The sequence below is a fragment of the Bubalus bubalis genome, chromosome 3 (assembly GCF_019923935.1).
Source record: "Bubalus bubalis isolate 160015118507 breed Murrah chromosome 3, NDDB_SH_1, whole genome shotgun sequence".
Taxonomy (NCBI): domain Eukaryota; kingdom Metazoa; phylum Chordata; class Mammalia; order Artiodactyla; family Bovidae; genus Bubalus; species Bubalus bubalis.
Genome location: NC_059159.1, coordinates 8,280,378 through 8,294,650, shown reverse-complemented (window position 1 = coordinate 8,294,650; position 14,273 = coordinate 8,280,378). Strand labels below are relative to the sequence as shown.

General features: G+C 40.2%; 1 protein-coding gene across 4 annotated transcripts in view; it reads right to left on the bottom strand.

Annotated features, from left to right (window-relative positions):
• Positions 1-14,273, bottom strand: part of MFSD11 (major facilitator superfamily domain containing 11) — a 28,731-nt gene that overhangs the window by 5,609 nt on the left and 8,849 nt on the right. For all 4 annotated transcript variants that reach the window (XM_045164756.1, XM_025279574.3, XM_006045325.4 and 1 more), the window contains 3 exons: positions 10,639-10,679; positions 3,889-3,954; positions 2,270-2,395 (listed from right to left, as the gene is read on the bottom strand). In XM_045164756.1, the coding sequence (XP_045020691.1) occupies positions 2,270-2,395; positions 3,889-3,954; positions 10,639-10,679 (233 nt within the window). The remainder of the gene's footprint in view (positions 1-2,269; positions 2,396-3,888; positions 3,955-10,638; positions 10,680-14,273) is intronic.

Below are 14,273 nucleotides of genomic sequence, written 5' to 3'. Positions count from 1 at the left end.
GTTCCATCCAACACACTTTAAAAGCAAGACTCAAAAAGTCACACTGTTTCCAAGTAAATGAACCGCATCCAAGAACAAAGCTCAAGAACAGGAACAGGAATGTAAAAGTCATCCCACACCCAACAAGGTGAAGTTCACAATGGCTAGTATCCACATTACCAGGCATGCAAAGGAACAGGAAAATAGGACCTGTCATTAGACAAATCAGTCAAACACAGAGTTATCACCCGACCCAGTGATTTCAGTCCTAGGTTTAGTGTTCACAGCAGCATTATTCATAATGGGCAAAAAGCAAAAACAACCCAAATGTCCATGACACGATGAATGGATGAATAAAAATGTGGTAGATCCACGTGACTAAATATTTAGTAATAAAGAGGAATGAAGTAAAAAAGAAAAAAGAAATGAAGTACTGATACATGATACACCATGAAAAAACCCTGCAAACACTGTGTTAAGTAAAAGAAGCCAGGGACAACAGAAAAATACAGATTGTATGATTCCATTCACATGAGATGTCCCCAGAATAAATCTACAGAGGAAGTAGATTAGCAGTTGCCTGGAAAAAGGCAATGAAAATGTTCTAAAATTAATTATAGGGAACAAAAAAATACACCAACCCCCCCCACCCTCCTTTGTCCATGCTGCTGCTAGGTCACTTCAGTCGTGTCCGACTCTGTGTGACCCCATGGACGGCAGCCCACCAGGCTCCCCTGTCCCTGGGATCCTCCAGGCAAGAACACTGGAGTGGGTTGCCATTTCCTTCTCCAATGCATGAAAATGAAAAGTGAAAGTGAAGTTGCTCAGTCGCATCTGACTCTTTAGCGACCCCATAGACTGCAGCCCACCAGGCTCCTCCATACATGGGATTTTCCAGGCAAGAGTACTGGAGTGGGGTGCCATTACCTTCTCTGTCCTTTCTCTATAGTGCTTATCATTTTGACATTCTAAGTTTCAGATATTTTTTATTGCATGTGTTCTTCCCCAAAAATATAAGCTCCATGTTTTGTTCATACAATGGAGGCACAGAAAGTTTTGGGAAGCTCCTCACACGCTACACAGCATCCACTGCTGCATGGATCACCACTGCAGGAGTGACTGGTGGCATAATCAAAACAGAGGTGTGGTCTTAGCCTGTCTCCTCTCCCCGCTTCCTGGCATAGAGCTCCTGAAACCCTAGGAATTTCCTCAGTGAAAGGAGTGTCTCTAGTTATCTTAACTAACCCCTTCCAACCACACCCGAGTTAATGCTGACCCCTGAAGGACTGCGGGGGTGGCTCCAGTCAAGATGGGAGGCTGGTTGCCAGGACCCAGTCTTGATTAGAAAACTAGAATGTTCAGCCCCACCCCCCATCTCAGGGGAGGGGAGAGGGACTAGAGATTGAGTCTGCCATGATTTAATCCACCATGATGAGATGTGCATAAAAATCCCCACACAACAGGTTTGGGAGAGCTTCCTGCGATGACTCCATCATGTGTCGGGAGGGTACCACATCCTAGACTCCAAGGGGATGGAGGTTCCTACACCAGCGGTCCTTCTGGGCTTTGCCCTAAGTAGCTCTTCATCTGGCTGTTCATCTGCATCCTTTATTAAATAAACTTTAACAGTAAGTATAGCATTTCCCTCTGGAGAAGGAAATGGCAACCCACTCCAGTACCCTTGCCTGGAAAATCCCATGGACAGAGGAGCCTTGTATGCTATAGTCCATGGGGTTGCAACGAGTCAGACACGACTGAGCAACTTCATTTTCACTTTCCTTTCATAGCATTTCCCAGGGGTGTTGTAGGAACCCTTGAATGTATAGCCAAGCTGGACAGAAGTGAAGGTGGCCTGGGGACTCAGGACTTGGACTGGCATCTGAAGTGAGGTTGGCCTTGCAGGATTGTATCCTTGAACCTGTGTGGTCTGCTGCTAACCCTAGGAGTTAGTGTCAGAGTTGAACTGTACTGCTGGACATACAACTGGTGTCAGAGATCCAGAGAACAAGAAATTCAGGGATTCTAATACACCTTCCCTAAGTATTTTAAGAGGAAAATCTGGGAAACAAAAATCTTTGTTTTCTTACTTATGGCTTTGTCTTGAATTACTTGGCAAAAGTTTTATAATTTAGTTTTAGAACAGTGATAATAAAAGAAAAACCAGACATACCCATGTGGATAAAAATAAGCAAAGAAACAGAAATCCAAGGACAGAGAAGTGAAATATACTTAAAATTTCCATTATAACTGTAACAAACTGATTTAATGCAAATTTTTTTTTTAAACCAACCTAGAATTTCTCCAATGCCGATGAAAATGCCAGAAAGTCCAATGAGGCTTTTCTCTTCTGTTCCAAATTTATTTATAGCGCCAATACAGGTTCCATATACACCAGAGAAGAAAGTCAGTTCCAGACCTTTAGAAAAGAGTCAGATTTAAATTACAGTTGTCCTTCAGTATCTGCCATGGGTACCAAAATCCAGATACTCAAGTCCCATAATCAGCTCTCTGCATTCAAGTCTCTACATCCTTAGAGTAAACCAACTGCAGATAACAAAGCACTGGATTTTGTACTGAAAAAACACAGTCTACCTTTCCTGGTTTTTTCTTCATGTCTTCAAGTCTTGTAGTATTTGAGCTATGTATGTATAAAACAAAATTCACTCAGACTGAAATGCTACTCCACGTGACATATAACTGATGAAAAGGAATTAGCCACGAGATGGCAATTGTCACATATTTCAGATTAGAATATACAACTCAAATAAGCAAAGACAGCCTTATGTTAAAACAGTCACTCTGCACAAAAAGGGGGTGGACAGAGGACATAATTAACATAAACTTGTAACCGAGACACTAAAGTACTCATTATCCTTATTAATAGCTTTCCAAGGGAACAGGAACATATGGTGGCAAGACTAATACCTACTATCTACTTTTGCTTAAAGGAAAAAGTTTTAATTAAACATGTTTTCTAGGAAAAGAAATTTTTAAAATTTGGGTAAAAAATTAGAGCAAATCAGTAGAAGACCTGATTCCTTAATGTCACAAAATCTTACCTGAATTTTGAAGATGTTTTGACACCACCCTTTGACCTAAAAATAAGATGTTTCTACCTATACCTATGAGGCACAGAGAGTTGAACCTTGAACAAATAAAGTTTGAACTGTGCAGGCCCCTGTAGTACTACAGGATCCACAGTTGGTCAATTGTGCAGACCAGGAAGCACAGATACAAAGGGCTGACTAAAGTCACACAAAGATTTCTGATCACAGGGGAGGTCAGCACACCTAATCCATCCCTTCACTGTTCAAGGGTCAACTGTAAAGGCAAAAGTAATGATTGACATATCAGAGCAACTTTTGACAAGGAAACAGATTTCCTTAAGACCTAAGCCTACTTCACCTATTACCACATCACATTATCACTGGAAGCCACAGAATTCATTCTGTTTTATTGAAAATTATCTTAATTCATACTCATGTTGCAAAGATTTACTCATGATTATTTTCTGTAGTGCTCCATTTTGTCCTAAAATCACCGGTTGAGATGAATCAAGCCTCCTGCTTTTCAATCCCTTGTACAGAACCCTCCCCTAGGTGGTATTTAGGCTGGCCCTGTGATTTGCTTTCACCAACATGGGAAGGGGTCACGCAAATGCTGAGACATGGAGAGAGGTGAGATCCAGCTTGCATTAGACCCCTTTAAACGTGCAAATGAAACTACCTTGGAAGTTTTAGCACTATAACTTAAAGAACCACAAGAGACCCCAACTGAGACCATCAGAAAAACCATTTCGCTGAGACAGGTCCATGTACAGAATTGTGAGAAAGTAACACAGTTATTGTTTTCGACACTTACTGTCAGTACGCAGTTACAGAAAACCAACACGGTAATTAACTCCATTACCTGTATAAGCAGTTGTAACGCTAAGAAGGAGCATCTCCTTGGTGACACATAACTTCAGAGACTTTTCTGCAAAAAAAAAAAAAAGAAAAAAAAATTAGGAGTACTTAAAGCTCAACATTCAGAAAACTAAGATCATGGCATCTGGTCCCATCACTTCATGGGAAATAGATGGGGAAACAGTGGAAACAGTGTCAGACTTTTTTTGGGCTCCAAAATCACTGCAGATGGTGACTGCAGCCATGAAATTAAAAGACGCTTACTCCTTGGAAGGAAAGTTATGACCAATATAGACAGCACAGTCAAAAGCAGAGACATTACTTTGCCAACAAAGGTCCGTCTAGTTAAGGCTATGGTTTTTCCAGCAGTCATGTATGGATGTGAGAGTTGGACTTCGAAGAAAGCTGAGCCCCGAAGAATTGATGCTTTTGAACTGTGGTGTTGGAGAAGACTCTTGAGAGTCCCTTGGACTGCAAGGAGATCCAACCAGTCCATTCTAAAGGAGATCAGTCCTGGGTGTTCTTTGTAAGGAATGATGCTAAAGCTGAAACTCCAATACTTTGGTCACCTCATGCGAAGAGTTGACTTATTGGAAAAGACTCTGATGCTGGGAGGCACTGGAGGCAGGAGGAAAAGGGGATGACAGAGGATGAGATGGCTGGATGGCATCACCAACTTGATGGACTTCAGTCTGAGTGAACTCCCAGAGTTGGTGATAGACAGGGAGGCCTGGAGTGCTGCAATTCATGGGGTCGCAAAGAGTCGGAGACAACTGAGCAACTGAACTGAACTGAACTAGATTTTAATCAACTGAACAAAAATTCTAAAATATTCATTCAACCAATTCATTATTACTTGTTGTCAATAATGCCAGTAAACAGACACTGGGACACAGGTTAATGATTCAGATTAAAATGCTTAACATATGAACTAAACCTGCCCTATAAGTAAAATGTTGATTTCAACTGTTTAAATATATTCTAGAGTTGTGTTTTCTCTAACACCTTTTCCAGCTCTCATGAAAACAAAGAAAACGTGAAACAGAGAAAAGAAACAGAACAAAACAACAGACTATTTCAACAGACTTGATTAAAGGTTAGGGACTCAACAGTTGGCAGAGTGCTAACTTCCCTAAGCAACTTTCCCAGGGCAGCGTTAAGGCTGGACTCAAGGTCAGAATCAGCCCAGAGGTTTTTGACCACCCCAAGCTGGGATACCACCACTTCCTGAGATTCTCAGTCTCTGGATCTGAGGACTGAAACCTTAGTTCTGCTCATTTGTTTCTGATCCCTTTAATTTTTAATTTTTACTGTTTAACTTTGTTGAAATCTACAATGGAAAATGCATTTCTAAATGCTGCACATTTTAACTTTGAACCTGCTCACATTTCATAACTTAAGGCCACTTATCTAGGATCCTAAACTAATGGTGGATCCAGATTTCAGTTCCTACTCAGTGGATGACTAGGAAACACATCAGTCACAGACACTGTCCTGAATTTCTCTATATACAAGAGGATAGCTTTTTTCTTGAATTTCACTAAAATAAAGTGAGACTAGGACTGTGAAGAAGACTGAGCACTGAAGAATTGATGCTTTTGAACTGTGGTGTTGGAGAAGACTCTTGAGAGTCCCTTGGACTGCAAGGAGGTCCAACCAGTCCATCCTAGAGGAGATCAGCCCTGGGTGTTCTTTGGAAGGAATGATGCTAAAGCTGAAACTCCAGTACTTTGGCCACCTCATGTGAAGAGTTGACTCATTGTAAAAGACTCTGATGCTGGGAGGGATTGGGGGCAGGAGGAGAAGGGAACGACAGAGGATGAGATGGCTGGATGACATCACTGACTCGATGGACAGGAGTCTAAGTGAACTCCGGGAGTTGGTGATGGACAGAGAGGCCTGGCATGCTGCGATTCTTGGGGTCGCAAAGAGTGGGACACAACTGAGCGACTGAACTGAACTGAAAATCAGTCAGATATTTTCACCAATCATTTTCATATACTTCCAGAAAAAAATACTTGATTAATAAAGTTTAAAACAGTATTTTTAATTAGAAAAATCATATCAGCAAAGCATATTTGCTTTTGAGTAATCAGAAGATTTAGCTAACAAAAGGAAATTTTAAAACATAACCTAAAAAGAAAAATAACCTAGTATGATCCTATATGGTGAATTCATGTCCTCATACATTTGTCCAAACCTATAAAATGTACACCACCAAAAGGGAACCCTAATGTAAACAACAGACTCTAGATAATAATGCTGTGTCACTATACGTTCATCAGTTGTTAACAAAAGTACCACAATGATGAGGGACAACAATAACGGGGAAGGTTACGCAGGTGAGGGCAGGACATGTATGGGAAATCTCTGTATATTGACAATTTTGCTGTGAACCTAAAACTTCTAAAAAAAAAAAAAAATCATTTATCAAAAAAAAGCCAATATAATTCATTTGAGGAAATTGACAAACTGATCCTAAAATTCATATGTAAATTCAAAGGACTGATAACAGCCAAAATAATCTTGAAAAAGAACAAAAATGAAGACTCAAAATTTACAATTATCAACACAGCACGGTACTGCCATAAGAACAGGCATATTGAGAAATAAACTCCTACATTCACAGTCATTTGGTTTTTAACAAGGGTGCCAACACAATTCAATGGGAGAAAGAATAGTATTTCTAGCAAATGGTGCTAGAATGACTGATCTCATGCAGAAGAATGATGCTGGAGTCCTACATCACAACATCCATAAAACTTGACTCAAATGGATCACAGAACAAAATGTAAAAGCTAAAACTATAAAATTCTTACAAAAAAAATACAGGAATAAATCTTTGTGACTTGGAGTCTTCCTAGGACACCAAAAGCACAAACAATAGAAGATAAAGTAGATAAATCAGACTTAATAAAAAATTTTAAAATTCTAAGATTCAAAAGATACTACCAAGAAAATGAGAAAAATCAACTTAAAGAATGGAAGAAAATATTTGTAAATTATATATATAAGGGACTTTCACCTATAATATATAAAGAACTCTTATAACTCAATAACAAAAAGACGAGGAATTCCCTGGCAGTTCACTGGTTAAGACTCAGCACTTCCAATTCTGAGGGCTGGGGTTTAATCCCTGGTCGGGGAACAAGTCACACGGTGTGGCCAAAATAATAATAATAATAATAATACAAATAACCCAATTAAAAAATGAGCAAAAGATCTGAGCAGAAATTTCTCCAAAGAAGAGATGAAATGCCCATAAACATATGAAAATATGATCAACATCTTAGATATTGGGGAAATGCAAATCAAAGCCACAAAAAAACACTTTACACCTACTAGGATAGTGTTAGTCGCTCAGTCGTGTCCAACTTTTGCGACCCTCTGGACTATAACCCGCCAGGCTCCTCTGTCCATGGAATTCTTCAGGCAAGAATACTGGAGTGGGTTGCCATTTCCTTCTCCAGGCGATCTTCTCGACCCAAGGATCAAACCCGGGGCTCCCACATTGCAGGCAGAATCTTTATTGTCTGAAGCATCAGGGGCTAGTAGGATAGCTATAATCAAAAAGATAACTCTAGAACGTGGAGAAATTGGAACCTTCGTCCATTGCCGGTGGGAATGTAAAATGGTACCGCCACTTTGGAAAACAATCTGGTAGCTCCTAAAAGATTTAACACAGAGACACCAGAGCCCAGCAAGCCCACTACCCCTGGGTATACAGCCGAGAAATCTGAAAACAATGTCCACACAAAAACTGATGCTAAGAATCCAGTCACAGAAGCCAACTAGTCCTATGATTCCACTTATACAAAATGTCCAGTTATAGGCAAATCTGTAGACAGAAAATAGATTACTGGATAACTAGGGCTGGGGTTGGGGTTGGGAGAGGAAATGGAAAGTGATTACTAATGGGAAGAAAATGGGAACTGACTGCTGATGGTCGTAGACATTCTTTTGGGGGTGATCATTAGGTTCTAATTTTTTTTTTTTTTTTAATTTTGGCCACATGTGTACTGAATCCTAACCACTAGACCAGTAACTACCTGAATAGGTTCTAAAATTGATTATGGTGATATCTGCACAACTCTCTGAATATACTAAAAACCACTGAATTATATAAGTGGGTGGACTGTATACTATGTGAATTACATCTCAATATTCTATTAAGGAAAATAACCATAATCTAACACCTTAATGAGTCTCCTTCCAGGCTTTATGCTTTTTAAAAAGAAATTTCACTATTTACACTGTTTTACAATTTATTTTCATATAACAAAGCAAACATTTTCTAACATTTGTAGTAATCATTTTAATGGCTACACTAATCTATTGGATAGCTGCTTTGTACTTGAATATTTAAATTATTTCTATTTCTCACTAATATAAATAGTAACTAAATCTTGGGGAAAATTCTTACTTCCTGAGGATAATCCTATTAGTGGAATTGTTGGAGTAAAGGGATAAACATTTTTAAGGCTTTTGATTCTTACTAATAAATCTATCTTCAGAAAGTAATACAAGGACTATATTCTTAAGAATGTGGTCTTATGTATTTAAGTACCTACAGCCTATATACTGAGAATTATTTATCTTTGGAAATTTAATAAAAAACTTATTAATTTGCATTTCTTATAGATTTAATAACTTTCCTTTGTTTATAACTTTTTTCTTATGCCTTTCTTCAGTTCAGTTGCTCAGTTGTGTCTGATTCTTTGCAACCCCATGGACTGCAGCATGCCAGGCTTCCCTGTCCGTCACCAACTCCCAGAGCTTGCTTCAACTCAGGTCCATCAAGTCAGTGATGCCTTCCAACCATCTCATCCTCTGTCATCCCCTTCTTCTCCTGCCTTCAAGCTTTCCCAGCATCAGGGTCTTTTCCAATGAGTCAGTTCTTTACATCATGTGGCCAAAGTATTGGAGTTTCACCTTCAGCATCAGTCCTTCCAATGACTATTCAGGACTGATTTCCTTTGGACTGACTGGTTTGATCTCTGTGCAGTCCAAGGGACTCTCAAGAGTCTTCTCTCCAACACCACAGTTCTAATGCATGCCTTTCTTATTGGTTCATAACCCTTTATCATATACTGTAAATATTTTCCCTGCTATTTTAATTTCATTTGATTACTGTGAGAGATCAAAATTTTATATTTTAGGTAAAAAAGAACATACTTTCCCCTTACTGTTTGACAGAACTGTGAAAGGCTTTCCTCTACCAAATTAATTTCTTACAGTTACTATTATGGTTTCATTTTTACATTTAATCTACATAGAATTTTAGTATAAGACGCGAAGTACGAGTTCACACTTCTCCCATGCAGCCGGCTGTCTGGCCTTGCTTTAAGGCTCTGTTACAGTATTCCACGCTCCTTTATGAATGCAGACCTGCATCCAGACTTCGGTTCCAGTGCTGCCTGTATTCCAGTGTTTTCAAATGAATTCATAGTAGGTTTTGATATTCACTAGGGAAAGTTCTTTTTGAGAATTTTGTTGGCTATTGACAGATGTTTATTCTTCCAGAGGAACCTTTTATCAGGACCAAAAAATAAATTTAAAAATCCTCATTGAAATTTTCTAGAATTGCATTAAACATATACATTGAGCTGACGAACTTAAGTGCCTTTAAATAAGCAGGAATCCTTTCTACTCAATACCTACTACAGCATCAACTGAAGGAATATCATGATTAAGTAATAAATGAAACATTGGCGCACAAGCAAATTAAAGCCTGGACACTCTTTTTCCTTTCTCTTTGCCTTTGGCTTCATTGCCACCTCCTAACTTCACATTGCTCCCCAACTGCCAGGAACCATTGCCCAAATTTAAATTTTCTTGCCCTGGGACACCTTATATGTCTTATCTTTTTTAGCTGCTCCCTTCCTTCTCCCCATTCAAACCTAACAGCCCAATATCCTATTACTACCAAACTCTACACTAGGTAACCAACCAGCTCCGTGATAAAAAGCGTGAGGCCCTCACTGTGTTAGTGTCTCATTTTACAGAGAAGTTGAGGCAAAGCTGATACAACTATCTAGAAAGTACATCCTGAATCTGGTTACTATTAAGAGACATCCGGGACAGCGGGGGGGTTTCAGAGCACAGAGGCTGCATCAAGTCTTACTGAAGGTAGATGAACCAGCCCATAAGCCTGAAGGTCATCACCCTCCCTTTGCCTGACTTCATGTTCACCAAAGAAGCCAATATGTCTTTCTAGGTCTCTCATAACAAGAAGGAAATTCCTTGTTTGACCTTGAGTAAATAATTTTGCCAAAGCCTCAGTTTTCTTTTCTATAAAATGGAGATAGTGATATATATGTATTATATGATACTCACAGATTTGTCGTGAGAACAAAATAAAACACATTAAGAGGTTTAGCCAGGAAGAGCCCTCAACAGATGAGGATGATTGGTTTTACATGTTACTGGGTCACCCGAGCCTCTGGTCTATCTAAGGAGTGACTAGCAATGCTTGAAGAAATGGTCTGTGTCCTCACTTCCTCCTATAAACTCCTAAACCTCTGCCTCCTCCTCCTCAGACCTCCCTCACACACGCACTCAGGCAGGGCACTGAATTATTCTCCATCCCTCACAGGCCTCATGTTAGAGATACTTATTGAGAAGACAAGCGGATTTCAGAGCAGTATACCTAGAAATGTGAAAATACTGGGGTATTGTCAATGCAAAGCTACCAGAGAAAGGGGGAAAGTTATTCCTGAACAGTTCCTGCACTTCAGATACAGAAAATACTTACTAAATGCATCTACTGCCTTTGTCATGTTGCTCTGGGGAGACCTGAAAGATAAAAAGAAAAAAGTTTTCCCCAGAAAACTGAAAAAGAGAAGAAACCAAAAAAGATCACATTTTCATTTAAGTCTGTAAAAGCTCTGTGCTCTATGTGGTCTGGTAAACACTTCAGTGGCCTCAATGCTCCCTGCTCCAAGGTGTCCTTGCTTCAGAGACTGTGGGAAAAGTGCTACTTGGGTGGCTCTTTATTAACCACAGAACATGATTCTCTCACATTAAATTTATGACACAGAGTCATGCATGTCTTTTTTCAGAAATGGTACTTCTCTGTACGCTCTACAGCCTGTCAAGAAAATCCCATGCACTGCAATGAAAAGCCCTAGCCACAACCAGAGAAAGCCCGCAAGCTGTACAAACACCCAACCCAGACAAAAAAAGGAAAAAAATTTTAAAAGGAAAGAAAGAAATGATACTTCAGGCAGGACAAAAATCTCCTCTACCTTGCTGTTTCTAAACTGTAAAAGCAAATCATGGGGGCTCAATTTTCCACCACTCCAACTACGTAAAAAATTACTCTGTGGTTCTTCAGTGTTAAAAGCAACACCATCAACGGCTATATGGGTTTGGGCGCAGTATCACCGACTGGTTAAAAACGCGGGCTTCGAGGCGGAGTCCTGCTTTGCCACTTATTAGTTGTGTGGTTTTAGACAAGTGGCTTCATTTCTCTTTTACTTTCTTATTTATAAAACAGGGCCACTATCACTTACCTGTGAGAAGGAAACGAGATACAGTAACTTAAGGGTAAGTGTTTGCAGGTCATGGTAAGAGAGTCTGTAAGAAATTACACTTCTTATCCTATCAGCCAAGTCTACTCCCAGATCTTGAAAAGATATCATTTACAAACAATCCGAAAGAAAAAACCTAAAGGAGAGCAGGTGACTTAAATTACTGACACAAAAAAGGTAATATGTTTTAACCAATAGGAAAACATTTTCCCCCACCATAAAAACTCAAGCCTGAGGGAGGCTCAAGAGGGAGGGGACATATGTATACCTATGGCTGATTCATGCTGATGCATGACAGAAGCCAAAACAATGCTGTAAAGCAACTATCCTTCAATTAAAAATAAATTAAATTAAAAAAAAAAAAAAAACCCACACCTCATGCCATCCCTGGAAGCGAATACTCTGTAGACTCCATTTAATGATACTACCCTCACCTGGCACTTGGATAAGATCGGGTGGTGGTGGTGTTTTAGCCGCTCAGTCGTGTCCAACTCTTTGTGACCCCATGGACTGTAGCCTGCCAGGCTCCTTTGTGATTTCCCAGGCAAGAATACTGGAGCAGGTTGCCATTGCCTTCTCCAGGGGATCTTCCCAACCCAGGGATTGAACCTGCGCCTCCTGCTTGGCAGGTGGATTCATTACCACAGAGCCACCAGGGTAGATATACTATTTCACACTCCAGGCCCCAAATAAGTAGGAACTGATTTGTAGGCTATAGACTATTGAAATATAATCAACTCAGCTAGTACTCTGCTGTAAATCATTCAGAGTGGACTCCACTTTATGGTACCTTTAAAGTCAGACCCCACGCATGTCCTCAGTGCCTTCTGATCACACCAAGAACAAAATCCAAACTCCCGCCATATCCTGATGCAGTCATCTCTCTGTCCGCTGCAGATGCTCCTACTTGCACTGTGCGCATCCCGCAGGCCCTCCGGTAGCCATCACACTCCCTTCCACACCTGGCCTTTGTTGCAACAGACATCAGCTGATCTTCACACCTTCTCACCACCCAGCTCTCCACCACCTCCCCCTCTCTTACTGTCTGGTAGAACTCACTCTGCTGTTTTCTTAACATGCATGGTGACTACCAGCCCGTCTACAACTAAGTTGCATAAGAAGAATGAGCACTGTCTTGCTCATTACTTCTTTCCTACCTTTTAGAAGATGGCTGTTGCATGCATGGTGCTCTTTATAGAATAAAGACATAGAAGTTTCAAGATTGGGAAGACAATTCAGGAAGAGAGAAAGATCTACAAGGTGGAGCAGAACCACTCAGCACTGACCTTATGACAGGTACATGATCCCTTGTCTAGCAACGAAGTTCCATGAACACAGGGATGGACTGTATTTGTATTCACAGCCCCTAACATTTGCTGAATGAATGTTGAATTTTTGTTAAGTTTGTGTCATTCATCTTTGGAGACCACTTCTCCAATATCCATTGGTTTATGCTTTTAAAAATATGTGATATATATACATATGTATACTCATATAAACACCTCTCTTTTGCTTGGAACAGTGCAAATTCTGAATGCTTAATGATCCTGTGACTGGAGAATTTTATGCCCTTTTGGGGCTTTAAAAAGGAAGCACAGAAAGTTCAATGCAAAATTTTTAACAACAGATAAAATTCTATAAGGCAAGCTTCACAATTTATCAATTCACATAGCACAAGAGTGGTAAAGACTTCTTATTCCCCTTTCTTCAAATCTAGATGATGACCTGCAGAGAAATCACCTGCAAGGTTTTAGACAGTTTTACTTACAACTTAAACAGGCCCCTGCTTTCAGTGGCAGGACCTGGGAAAGGGGCAGAAGGCACCATGTCTGGCCTTGAAGATGGCAACCAGCAGCCACTGAAGCAGCCCAAGAACCAGGCCGAGGGGATGGATGAGGAAGATAAGACATTCAACCAGAAACGGAAAGAAGAGGTCTCGGGGAATGGCCCCCTGGCCACAAGTGGAATTAAGAAATCTATTAAAAAGCAAAGCTGTTCCTTGTGCCTGAGGAAATAAAGGCCCTTGATTCCATTCCTGTCTAAACATCTGGATTTCCAGCTATAACATCTGTTGCCACCTATAGCTAGAATGAAGTGTTGTTTTAGAGCCTGCTGTACATTTAAAAATAAACTTTTGTTAAAAAAAAAAAAAAAGTAATAATAAATGGGACTTCCCTGGTGGTCCAATGGCTAAGACTCCATGCCCCCAGTGCAAAGGGCCTGGGTTCAATCCCTGGTCAGGAAACTAGATCCCACATGCCACAACTAAAGAACCTAAAAAATCTTGCATGCCACAACTAAAAATCCCTGCATGCTGCAACTAAAAATCCTGCATGCTGCAGCTAAGATTTCACATACTGCAACTAAGACCCAGCACAGCCAAATACATAAGAAATATGCTCAAGGTTATTCACAGTTTTTAGAAAAACAGGACTAGGAACTTATTTCCCTGCAGGGATTATGTCAGTGGAAACTACTATCACAGGTTAGTGCAAAATCCAGAGTGTGGATGTAACCACGGCTAATCTATGACGACTGTTGGTGGCCTTGCCACTCACGTGTACCACATGATCAGAAAATTTTAAGCCTGGATCCAAGAAAGTGACTGAGGACTATTTTCTATTTAACTTTGAGCCTATATCCTCACACATTAAAACACAGAAGATGTCTGCTGAACTGAAGGAGGAAATTGAGGCCCAGAGAAAGTCAGGGGAACATTGGTACTGTCCAGGGTCATACAGGAAGTGACCTGGGATGAGACTAAAATCCCTCCACAAACCTTTTAGCTACCTCCCCCACCTCTGTCTATCTTACTTTCCCTTCTTCCTCCCTGACAGCTCCTTTTATCTTCTTTCTC